The sequence below is a fragment of the Rhincodon typus genome, chromosome 35 (genome assembly GCF_021869965.1).
Source record: "Rhincodon typus isolate 14 chromosome 35, sRhiTyp1.1, whole genome shotgun sequence".
Taxonomy (NCBI): Eukaryota; Metazoa; Chordata; class Chondrichthyes; order Orectolobiformes; family Rhincodontidae; genus Rhincodon; species Rhincodon typus.
The window spans coordinates 19632187-19645734 of record NC_063366.1 but is presented as its reverse complement, the minus strand read 5'-3'; the positions used below and the strand labels follow the sequence as shown (position 1 = coordinate 19645734).

Here is a 13548-nt window from a genome sequence, read left to right as displayed (position 1 = left end):
CCTTCCCACCTCTTATTTTTTGCAATGGCAATTCCAAAAGAGCCAAAGATACCAGTGAACCAACAAAAATTCCCCACCGCACTTCACCCCACCCCTCCCAGATAAGAACATGGAATCAAAGGTGTCAAATTAGGCATTTCATGGAGTCATACAGTCACTTCCGTGAATAAGGAGGTCATTCGGCTACTCAGAACCAAGCTGACTCTTTACAGCAAAGCTTTCAGCCCCAGTCCCCTGCTCTAATCCCGTAGTCCTGCCAGTTTATTTCCTTCATGTACATCAAATTCAGGGTCCCTACCTCTGAATCAAGAGGCCTGGATTCAAGTCCGACCTGGGGCATGTCATAAAACCTCCAACCAATTTGAAATCATTGATTCTGGATGGTCAATTCCAGCTCACTACCATTCACTGTGTTAAACAATGTTCTGTCTCACAAACACTTGTCCAATCTGCGCCCCAGAGACTGGTGCGATTTGCTAGGGCACAAAACATTTTCTTGTATATCCTAACCGAAATAGACACAAACTCCTGCTTCCTCGGCAAATTACCACTTAATATCCCTTGCCCTAAGAGGAATAGCTTCAGCTCCTCCAGCTTAACCTTGCAGCTAAAATTTCCATCCCTGATACTATTCTGATAAAGCTACTTGCCCCATCTCCAGAACTTTCATGTCTATTCTAAACGTTGGTGACCAGAACTGAACACAATGTTCTAGTTACAGCCTAACCAGGGCTTCATACATGTTCAGTATAATTATCTTGCTCTTGTACTCATTGCCTCTATTTAGGAAGCTCAAGATTCCATACGTTTTGCCACTCTCTCACGATATTCTGCCACTGTACCAAACTTTATTCCTTACAACATTTACAGAAAAGCAGACGAAAATAAAAGTTTGAGGAGGAGTACAAACAAAACTATAAAGTAAACTGCCCTGGAGCGATTTTGCCTGCCCAACAGCGTCATTCTAAAACCACTGTTGCCTCTCCTACCAAGTAGCATTGCCAACATTAGTATGGGGGTGGTGATTACATGCAAACGCACACGCAGTAGATTGAAGTATGGAGCTTGGTACAATAACACTACGGCCCCAGCAGGGTGACACCGTGCCTGCAATCAAGCACTGATTAGAAACCAATCTACACTGGAACATACAGGTTGCTCAGGTTTAAAAGAAAATAAAAACCAAAGGCAATGTATTTAAGTGACAAAATAACAGGCCCTAGGAAAGACAAATACTGGGGAAACAGTCAACTTATTCCTCGTGACATCTGACTGGAAGGATTCTGAGTGGTTCCGAGTTTTCTCCGTCATCATTAATGCCTGGACTGAAGTAAGGAAAGAGTTTGCCGGTGAAAGTGTCAATGAAAGTGTAAAGATGGGACATGTCGTCCACGTTGTAAAAAGACACTTGTCCACCCTCATAGTCCAGGTACACCCCAATGGCTCGGGGTTTTCTCGCTACGTTCAAGCGGGTCCGTGGAACCGTGGTTGCCTTGTACTCGTTCCCATTCCTCAGCCACACGATCCAGTAGCCGGAATCCGGCGTCGCCGTGGTGTGGCCCTTCCTGTTTATGGACTCCTTGACCACACCCAGGTCCCACTCAGTCTTGGACCCCACTTGCACCTCCCAGTAGTGCTTGCCGGAGGTGAACGCCTCCGAGCCCAGGACACAGACACAGGTGTCGAACCTCTCGGGGTTGTCCCTGACCTCTTGCTTCACGTCTCCGTAGGTGACCACGGTCAGATCCTCCGACAGGAGGAGCCGGGGATGAGCTGAGTTCGCATTCAGAGTCAGATAGGTTGGAACTGACAAAAAGGAAAAGAGGGAAGCAAACGCACGATCAGAAAATGGGTCATTTCAAAGCACGTCATTAACTTAAGGACAGATTCTTTAATGCTGCATGCGATGATTTAACGTTATAATTTGCTGACAGCTCTTGGAGGAACCTCGGCGCTCTAGAGCTCCGAGATACTGGAGTGAAAATCCCCCCAACATAAGATCGAAAAACTATAAAGATCCTTGCTATCTATTATATGATATGATATCGATATATAATTTATTACATTTTCTTTTATTCTCTTCGCTGCTATTTTTAAAGGAGCGTTTCCTTGGCGTGTCTTCGCTCGCATCAGTTCGGGAAGTAGGGTTACTGGCTGGTTCATTGCAGCCTGCATACTTATAATCTATAGAATAACGGAGCAAGAAATTAAAAATAATCATTTTATTGCAAAGTATAATTCACTTTTCATTCTAATATCAGCGGCTTTAACGCGACACCCTTTGGCTGTAGATCTGGTTTTATTTTGGAACTGAGCTCAGCGACTGTTTGGCAAAGTGCAACCTGCACTGGTGGACCGGAGTCACAACGCCAAGCTGGTCGTTGCGAAGCAAAAGGATGCATATTGGAAGCGAAGGCGCTGAACACTATTTAAACAAGGTTTCCCAGGGAGATTTTCCAATTACTTCGGAAAATAAAATCGACGACTCGTATTAGTGCAGCGGTTGGAGTGTAAACTGAAGCTTTAGGTTTTCTGCATATAAAGTGGACGAAACAGATACAGCTCACAACATTCTAGAAAAGGACAACCGATCTTACTACATAGAGACGCTGCTGATATTTTAAAGTTTCGATCATGATTATTAGATTCCGTCTCTGATAGTGTTCCGGATGATGGGACGGCAGGATCTCACCAAAGTAGCTGGAAGTCAAGTGTGAGAGATCCATAAATATATTTAGATTTTTTTTTCGTGGGAAGAAGTAACTCGTATTTGTGAACACCTGCATGCGATGATTTAACATTATAATTTGGAGGCGGCTCTTGGAGGAAGCTCGGCACTCTAGAGTTCCGAGATACTGGAATGAAAATCCCTCCAACATAAGATCGAAAAGCTATTTGGTACTTCTAGCAAGTTACCATTCTTACCAGTGATTCCACAGATGAGTCTATTCCAGTGCCACAGGGACACCATGCAAGCCCTACTCTAGTGGAGATCACAGGATTGCAAGTGGCTGCAGGCAACCAGGTTAATTTTCTACCTTAACTTCCAAACTAATCGCAGTGGCCTACCGCCAGCTCACATTGAGAAAAAACAGCGACTTGCGCAAAAGTTAATACTTAAGCCACAACAACAACAACAAAAAACTCTAACCAGGTAAAATTGGCACCAGTTTGCTCAGGATGCTGAAGATGAGCAAAAAAAGAGCCTCAAAATATCAAGGTTGGCAGTTCCCAGTCTGCACCATTACCTTGGGTGTAGGTTAGCTCAGTATACTGGTTTGAGACGCAGAGTGACACCAACATCTCGGGTCCAATTTGAGACATTCACAGGGTATTTGATGATTACTTCAATATAAAGAACGTGCAAAAGTATGGAGAGAAGGCAGGAGAATGATACTTAGTCATGATGCTCGTTCGGAGACTCGGTACAAACAGAGTGGGACGAATGAACACTTTCTGCGCTCTAATAATTCTGTGATTCTGTGAATTCCTGTGTTGGCTGGGGTCACGATGAAGGCGCCGCCTTCTCGACCTCGCCTTTCACCTGAGATGCAGTGACGATCAGGTTAAATTCCCCGACCAGTCGTCATCCTGTCTTCTGGGACTATGGCGACTTTGCTACCATTATTCTGTACTGCAACCGAATTTGACACGAGTGGCGTGAGTAACGACCCAGCAAAAGGCCTCGCCGGTGTTACGCCCCTGCTGAAGCTAGCCCGTCCCCAGAGATCATGGGAGGAACTTCCAGCATTGTTCCTACGCTGCTTCCTTCCGGACATGTGATGGCTCCCTTGCATACGGCTTGCTGCAAAACAAAGCAACAGGCGCGACAAACCTTGAAGAATTTTCTTTTGGAAAAGGAAAAAACATTGGATTAGTCACTGGAAGCTGATTTTTACTTTGCCTGGCTTCAGGCGGTGTAGGATTTTGGGTGAGTGGGCAATATGCTAAATCAATCCCGCGGAATTATAGCCATTCATCATTCGCACAAAGACTGTATCATTGAGACATCCAGCACGAATCATTAACCACGGCCTCCGTTTAAGCTAACAACCACTCCAAGTTAGCCAAAGGGTCAATAACAAGGTGAAAGACAGGAGTCTTACGAGAAAACCTTTTTCACACAGGGGGTCGTGGAAGTCTGGAATGCACTACCTGGGGGGATTTGTTGAAGCGGGAAACTTCATAACTTCTAAAAAGTACTGTACTTGTATGAGTACTTGAAATGTCACGACATTCAAGGCTATGGGCCAAGTGCTGGAAGGGGCAACTAGTGTCGTTTTTGAGTCGGCACTGAATTGATAGGTCGGAGGCCCTCTTCTATACCAGTTGATTCTATAACTATACACCAGTTCCTAACTCCTTTCACTATGTAGGCATGTATAGAATTAAAGTCAAACTGCTATTGCTACTCCTACGGATTAATTATAGCTGTCCACTCATCATTCTAGCTCTCTGTTGGTATAGGAATTCTCAGTTATCCTCTGAGATGGCTGCAAAAAGCCTACCACTGTCAACGGCTGGGTTCTGTATCACACCAACGGGCCTTCGGAGAGACGAAAGATTGATTAGGATGGGAGGAAGGAAGCACGTCCAACCCCGTAGCTCGAGAAGAGGCTTTTCAGGAAGGAAGATTGCATTAACAAGACTGTCACTACCCTGAGAAAGAGCTGAGCTCGCAACCCAGGCTCTAAAATTAATTAATTAATTCATTAACTAATTTGTTGGCAACTCCTGCAAGCCATCAAAACAAATGTTTATCAATGTTTCCCCATTCCCTCTATAAGATAGAATTTTGCAGTCATTCCTAAAATATAACGATGACATTTTGATCATACAACCTGTAAATGACACAATGCCACAAAGTCACTTTACTGAAACAGAAAAAGTGAAACCATTTGCCTTGTTTGCCATTACCTGTGAATGCCCAATTCACCCGTGGAATTGGCTGTAACATGTTTTGAATCGTCCACTGGCCGTGAAAACGTTAATCCCACACACCAGAGAGGTTGGGGAGGGTGGTACGAGATGAACCATCAGCAAGTACATGCAACGGGGGTTGGAGGGGCGTGGGGACGAGCACAGGAGGGAAGGGAAGCATCACATTTCAGAACACGTATGCGCATGTACAGAAATCAATGCAATGTGCCGCCAGACAAGGGAAGAGTTTGGAGACGATGAGTTTGGAACCGACGTTATCACAGAAGGCTCCCTGCACCTGGGTGCCTGCTTCATGGGAAGATGCACGTTGCCCCTTTCAATGAAATGCCCTTGGCGATTCAAAGCTAACCTTACGGCAAGGCTATCTGAGTTCATTTGAAGTTCACACAGTTCCAGCTTTGTTAAAGTATTTCTGACAGCCAACTTACGACAATGGAACAGGTTTTTTTTGAAAAAGGAAAACAGGTCATAGAATTAGCAATGATACAATAGGTAGACAGTCACCGAGGTCTAAGTTATTGGGGGGCATCCCTTTAGACCTGTTAGACAGCTCCCCGACTTTCAAATGTTCTTAAGCTAATGGTAGTCCTACTGACGGGAGAAAGTCTATCTTGACAGTTCCGCCGCCCGAATTTACTCATCTCGCAATTATACGAACATAGGAACACCAGTACGCCATTCAGCCGCTCGAGCCTGTTCTGCCATTCATCGTGGCTAATCTGTAGCCTTTGGCCCATATCCCTCAGCGCTATACATTCAATAGCATACCTTCAGGTTACCTTCGGCTGGATTAAAACTGCAACTCGTTCACTTTTTTTTCAACTCCCTCTGATTGGCCAGTACCACACCATTGCAATATAAGACATCCTGCTCTGAAACCTAAATGGACATACTTGAGCTGAACCTTTTTGAGAATTCTATTAACTTTGCTTTACTTGCCTCCGCCAATCCCTGCCCCACCGGCTTTCAACAGAACCTTGCATTTCTAGTTTCAGTTAATAAGGAAATCCCTTCAAATAGCTCCAGCCTTTTTAAGGGTTGCCGCAACAATCAACTCCCCTCTGCCAGTGCAGCAGCAATTTAGTGAGAATTGAAACCAGCTCTCCTAATGAGGCTGCAAGGTTTATTAGGGCCTCGGGATCAAAGTTCAGCGGCGGAGTTACGTGGCCGGGTGCTAGCCCCAACCCAGCCGCCAACCTGCCACCAGCAGGAGAATTCAGCCAATCGGATCCTTCAGCGTCTGAAAAGAAAAAAGATAGGTTAAAGTTTTGGTTAGAGACAGGAAGTTCCAAGATAAGGGGGCCCCTCTAAGACTGATCAAATGTAATTGAGGACGGGAGAGCAACAGGTAAAGGTCACGCAGGGTGTTTCCTAGTTACCATGGAAAACAAAGTCTCTGGGTTTGATGCTTACGAGCAACTGAAGAGAATGGGAAAATGTCACGATCAGAGCACTGCCTTTACTACCTCTCCTCTCTGGGAAGCACCAAGCGAATGCAAAATACTGTTTGAGTCTGGGTGGAAAGTGCCTCAGCCGTTCAACCCATTATACACCATGCCCGATTTTCCAGGGTATTGACTTTAGGCTGTATACAGAATGACAGAGTGAATTGCCGTTATTAATCAGGCCGATGAAGCTGCATTTTATCCCCTAGGCTTTACCTACTAGTGTATCAACCCTGTCCACCAAATATTGCTGAGACTTTTCAATTGAGTCAGAACCTAGTCCAATCAGAATTTTTCTATTCGTTTGCAAGAGGTCAGCCGCACATTATTTTCATATTTTCCATGGCGTCCTGGAGTTAAAAAGGTACAAAAAGAGGTTTCTCTGTCCACCAATCCACGAGGGCATCTCTGTGGAACAATCCTGTGAGTATCATTACGCTGTTCTATCCCAGTGACCCTGCAAGATTAATTCTCTCAGTAACTCGTCCAATTTCCTTTAGGAATCTTTGCTTTGTCTTCACTTACACCATGTTCTATATTCAGGCTGCAAACTTAGAACAATGCTTAAAACTATGTTTTAGTCGTCTTTATACAGTTAAGGAGTGGGAACAACATTTCCTTGTCTACCTTATCCAAAATGTCATAAATTGTACACCTTTTATGAAATCTCTCCTCATCGCCTATTCTCCAGGGCAAACAACCCTACATTTTCCAACCTAAACTTGTCGTTAATATTCTTCATTATTTGATAAACATTTTGATAAATCTACTCAGCACCCTCTCAAGAATTCTAGTTGAGTCATCACCTGCTCTTCGTAAAGTTCAGTATTACCTTCTGCTTTTTCACTCTGTATTACCGTTGGCGAAGCCAAAGGTTCTAAAGGCTTTGCGAACTACTTTTACAATACGTCCTGGCAAATTTAACTATGTACACATGGACGCCAAAGTCCCTTAATTCCTACACACTCTTTAAGTCTGTGCCATTTAGCCTCTATTGCCTTTTGGCATGATACATCACTTCACACTTCCTTACATTAAATACCACTTGTCTCTTACCTGCATGGCCCTCTAACCTTACAGTCTATGAATACTATCCTCACTGATTACCACACTTGCAAGTTTTAGATCATCGGCTTTGAAAATATTTTCTGTATTTTAGCATCAAAACAGTACATCAAAGCAGTAGTCCAATATATGATATTCACAGACCATGCTACTACTTCCTCAGTATGTGGGGATAAATCGAGGAGTGGATGGGATAATTTCAAGACACACATTTCAATTGCCTTCTTGTGATAACTAATGAAAAACTGGCAGTTGGCTTTTATCTATTGTCCCCTCTAGTGTCCATTTTGTTCAGTCCTACGAAGGGCGTGCTTATCTTATACATTCCAGTTCTGTAAAAGTGTCTGTATCCAAAACGCTAACCTGTGGTTTCTCGTTTCACGTATTTCAGTGGATTTGCAAAACAAAAGTGCTACGTTAACGTGAAATTTCCAAGACTTACATTTTGTTTGAAAATTATATCGACAGCCTTTTTCTGTTGAGGTAACTTTACAATCTATAGTTGCCATTTTCGCCATTTTTCTTGGTCTGATGAAGCCAAAAAGTGGCTGATAACATTCACTGCTTCATTCTCTGTACGTGAACTTACTCTTGTTTGTTCTACTGCTGTAACTAAACAACTAAAGCCAACAGGTTCCATACAAGTGCATACAAGGAAATTATTCGGGAATAGCAGTTGGGCCTACTTGCTTTCTGCCTTCTCCTTCCTAGATGAGGACGTGGAAACTCGTCATGGCTGATAGTGCAATAGGAACTGTTTTGCCGACAGCTCTCCACCCGATATTCGATTCATTGGAATAAAGTAAGAGGCATAACGGCTACAGCCGACAGAACTGTCAAAGAAAATGCTGTCACGGAGCACAATACGGAAGGATTGGGGGAAGTCGCCATAGACCCACTCTCACATCCGAAACAGAGAGAGAGAGAGACGACTGGTGGTGGCTTAAAGACTGGTGTCTCAGGTGAGGAGTAAGGTCGAGAAGGTGGGGTCTTCAATGCAACCTCAGTTGGTGCGGGAATTGACCCTGCACTGATGGCGTCACTCTGAATTGCAAACCAGTGTCTAGCTAACTGAACTAACCGACCCTCAACTAACAAGGGAACTACAGCAGGGGACAATTTTGAATGAACCGCCTATGGGAATCCGAGGACATCATATTAAATCCTAATGTTACACCCAATGCAAGTTTATTCGCCATGAGTCAAAAACCCATCTGGTTCATTAATGTCCTTTCAGGAGGGAAACTGCCATCCTTACCTGGTCTGGCCTACATGTGACTCCAGACCCAGAGCAATGTGGTTGGCTCTTAATTGTCCTATGGGCAGATGTGGTGGGTAATAAATGCTGGTCTCATCTGTGACGCGCGCATCCCCTGAATGATTTTTTTTTTAAATGACGAAAATTCGGGCGGGATATAAAACCGATGTTTGATCTAGTCCTTGGGTTTCCCAGCTGGTATAAAACGGGTAATATCTGCTTAATCACCATATCAACTGTTCATGTCATGAGATGTGGTCGCGTGCAGAATGGAATTTCCTCCAATCCTCGTTGGATCACAACCGTTCAAAGATAACGCTAGCTCCAGAGAACGGAACAGATATGAAGAATTAACCCTGTTGGTCATGCACATATTCTGAGGAATCGTCTCCTCTCCCCTAACTATTTCCTGATTTGCAAATAAACTAGAACGTTACAATGACCTGAATCTCTTCGAATATGAGCACTAGGCTGCCTTAAAGTTTTCAGCTTTATTTTTCTTATGTGAGTTCTGGGGCTCGGATAATACCAGTGCATTTTCATTGCCACAGTTTCAAGTTACAACCAAGAGACTGATGCTTCAGTCTGCTAATCGTGAATGCCGTTTCCAAATTATTAGTCAAGATCAATTCCTGAATAGCGCTGAATCACATGGACTACATTATTTCAAGAAGGCGGCACTCCACTACCTTCTCAAAGACAATTGCAATTGATCAACAAATTCTGACCTTGCCAGCAATGTCCACATTTCACAAAAAGGACCCAGCTGCTGGAGATTTGTTAAGTCTGGTAAGGCTTGCCCAAAGTAATCATCACCCAGGAATGAAGGGTACACGGGGAAGTAATATCTCAGGTTTTATTATGGGCTGAATGAAGGTTACGCTTATAGTTGAGTCCTCTGGACTTGCAACATTGATAGTTCCCGTACCTACAATTACTCTAATTACAGTTTATCATGTATGCCTATGCTCTGTCACCATTCAACACGGTGATAAAACAAAAGGCACTGGAAATTGCCCCGCTGACTTTGTTGACAGAAGGCTTTCCGCAAATTGGTTATGGGGCAATTCATTCTAATTAACATCCTGTTTGTGAGGTATTTATGCTGAGGCAGGCCTGGGTATTTCAGACGAATTCAAATGTTAAACGAAAATGCTGATTTAAGCAAGCAGTATTAACACTGAAAGTTAATACTCGTTCATGTCTTCCGTGTCACCTTATATTGAAAACGCTACCCCGAAAGTTGGAATGAACTTCCGGACTTTCAAACGGGAAGCAATATTTACAGAACGCATTCATCGTGGCACAGTGCGTCTAAAGAGCCTGCTTTTAATTTATACTCCGACTGTTTCAGAAGATATGATCTAGCCTGTGTTTTACCATTTCATTGAACCCCTCCCTTTCGCCATCAGACGCTGAAAGTTCCAACAGCCATTCCAACCTCTCTTCATCATTGCTGCTAAATTACACTGCGCTACTGTTCCGGATGTCTCATGACGAGTGGCAATCTAAACTGAATAAAAGTTTCAACACCCTAGTCCTGAAATTCTATGGGGCTAACGTGAATCGCCCACCGTATAGGACAAAAAACAAGTTGGCTACTTAACCCCTCAAATCTAATTCACCACTCAATGAGGTTGTGACTGTCTAGCAACCTATCTTCATATATGGCCAGCATTGCTTCAGTACCAGACTGACATCAGCACAATGCAAACTGCCGAATTCACAGTTTTCATACCTTCCATCCGACTTATCACAGAGGTTAAAGTGAAAGATTGGCGGTAGCCTTGAGGAAAGCCAAACCATTATCCCGGCTCAAATTTAAGCATCCTATATTGCTCAGATAATTATACTTACTGAGGATTTTATGTGTGTAAAAAGACTTCCTTACCAGGATTTATTACGTCTATTACTTGTTTCCATACTTTATACTGGACAGGTCCTTGGAATATTCCGATTGGCAGGTTGCCCTCTGCTATCGTAGGTTGATAGTCGTCTTCAGCGCTGAAGGTAAGTATAGACAAATTTAACACTACAATATACACAAGCACTTCAATGAACTGTTTAATTATTTGATGTAATTTTATGATGAGCGTGTCATACCTCTTCTCGTCAAGTGGAGGGTCCTAAAAGCAAAATGAAATGCGTATTATACTCACAGGAGATCGATGTCAAGTTACATCAGTCTGAAAAAGAAAACAAGCTATCGCAACATAACAGGGGTATAGGACTCAATCGAAAAGAGACAGGAGCTTTCCAATGTTGTGTAAATACGGCAGACATTGCAAAATGTCGCCTTGGAGAGCTCTCGTTGTATATCTCTGCAACATATAGAGCCAGAGCTGAACAATATCCCAGCATGAGCTGATAAGTGGCAATTAACATTCAGCCTACGCAAGTGCCAGATAAAAATGACCATTCCCAACAATAAATAATCTAAGCATTGTCCTTTGAAATTAAGTGGCATTACAATCACCGGATCCTCGTTATCAACACAGGAGGCTGACCATTGACTGGAAATGGGATTCAACCAGCCATATAAATACTGTCGCTGCAACAGCATGGGTGCCCAGAGAATGCAAGTCTTCCAGAAGGTAGCTCCCCACTATCGACAATAAGGTATTGGATGGGTAATGAATGTGAGCCAAGGACGCATATATCTCAGAATGCAAATACATGCTCAGTGCCACTCAAGAAAAGAGATGCCATGTCCTCACGCCGACTGGGCCTAGACTACCAAATCAAAGTCATGTAGAAATGAACATGTTTGATGCCGCAGTGTATCAAAAGGGATAATGAATGACCAGTCGACCCTTCCAATTTCATTGCTTGGCCTTGTGCTCTCCTCGTGTGACAATATCTGTACAGATATCTGCAAGCATTCTACGGCCAGATTAAGTTTCTAGGGAGTAATAAGATAATTCCCATAAATATACAAGAATCTATGTGTTAAGTGGCCGAACACAGTGAATTAACACTGGACGATTTCGGGACTATGTGAAAAAAATCGTCAGTCTGCCTAAATAGAAAATATAAGTGCCACCAATGCCCCTCCCGACCCCACCCCGTTTGGAGTGGCTATAAAACGACTAATTTATCGCTCTTCTCCAGATTCTGTGTATCGCGGTCTGCTCATGAAGCACGGGGAGGAAAGTGCTCCTATTGCGTAGATGCACCCACATTAGGCGCTCTTCCGGGCGGAGCTACAGAATTTTTAACTCCAACAGCTTCATAAACGTGAGCCCCTCTTCCGCCCCATTTGTCTCATTCCACACGCAAAATGATGGTCATGATTTCTAATGAATGTAGAGATGATTTCACCCCAGCTCACACCATTTCCTACCTTCACCCGTCATCCAAACCTCAATTCTGGACTTCCTAAGAATAATTCCACAAATGGTCAAATGAATTCATATGATCTTTGGGGAAACAAAGCGGGTTCCTGCGGGCGGTGAGAATATCATCCCAAACGCAAATTTCGTCAAATTGAAGAAAAGGGGAACCCTGAGCTTTCTTCTCCAGGCGCTGGGGCTGTTACTTTGACTTTATGTTTTGTTTAGAGTGAACCAAATTAATCTCAGTTCACAAAAAGAAACTTTTGAAAAAAATGGACTGGAAATTGCGCCCAGATTATATTGTCGAAGATAGAGCGACGAACACCACTAAGTCCTTTGTTCACCGGCTGCAGAGAACTGCTAACCTTCAGCATGGCGTAGACGTCCTGGTAATCTAACCGTTTCTGCACGTTGGAGAGCATTTGTTGCGTGCGGTTCAGGTTGTCTTGAATCTTGCGAAGGTTGCTCTCCATCCTAGTCAAAACGTCGTTTTCCTGCGTCGTCAGGTCTGAGAACAAGTTCTGCTGCTTTTCGTCCAGCACGCTGCGCATTTTGGAAAACTCTGTTGTGATGTGGTTCTGCAGCTTATTCGATTGATCCTGCAAACACAAACTGCTGTCAGTACAACTCAATGCGAAGGAGCCGCCTGAAAGAAAAGCCGGAGGCGCCCGAGGCATTACCTTGATTTCTGTGATCTTTTCCTGTTGTTTGAATTCAAATTCTTGGTAATAAGACTTTTTCTGCTTTAGAGAATTGAGGCTCAATTTCATTTTCTCCTGCAATTAAAGTCGAGATTCTTAGAAGGGGTAACGTTGTGAGTATTTATGGTGTCATTGCGCATTCACGGTTAACCCGCTACAAAGCTTTCCCTTTGCTCCCTTACCTTGTAAATCTCAACCGCTTCATTTATCAACATGAAGTTGTGGGCTTTATGGCTCCGTCCGTCTCTCCTGTCCAGACACATCACACAGATCAATTTCTTGTCAGTTTCACAAAACAATTTCAGTTCCTCCTCGTGTTCGATGCAATAAGGTTTGTTGCCCTTTACTTTGAGCTTCAGCGAGTGATTCCGGCTCTTTTTAACCAGTTTTCCTAACGCGCGATTCGCCTTCAGGGTTCTGTCCGGGAAGAGCTGGCCGCACTCGGGGCAAGCAGTTTGATTCTCGTTCTCCCAGTACTTCATAACGCAGTGCCGGCAGAAATCGTGACCGCAGTCCAGCATAACCGGATCCACGTAGAGCTGAAGGCAAAGGGGGCAGTTTAGTTCATCTTCCAGTTTCAGGGTGGTATGGCCTGAAGCCATGCTCGGCGCCGGTGAATCCAGCTTTACGGTACATCCACTTCTTCCCCAACCACAGAATTACACCCGCAGCGGCCTGCGGCAGTATCAGAAGTAACAGGCGTTGAGGAGGGGATTGAGGCTTGTGTCATTCAGATTGATTGTCAGGGAAAATAATTGCACTTTATGGCGCGACTTCGTCGCTGCGTGGGTGGAATAAAGCAG

At 43.9% G+C, this 13548-nt stretch overlaps 1 protein-coding gene across 1 annotated transcript; it reads right to left on the bottom strand.

Moving 5' to 3' along the window:
* Positions 1–367: 367 nt before the first annotated feature.
* Positions 368–13347, bottom strand: LOC109917942 (zinc-binding protein A33-like). The gene is made up of 7 exons (XM_048616663.1): positions 12928–13347; positions 12725–12820; positions 12410–12643; positions 10813–10835; positions 10601–10713; positions 1274–1806; positions 368–394 (listed from the first exon to the last, which is right to left on the bottom strand). Exons 1-7 carry the CDS (start codon positions 13345–13347, stop codon positions 368–370), a joined length of 1446 nt encoding a protein of 481 aa, XP_048472620.1.
* Positions 13348–13548: the final 201 nt, after the last annotated feature.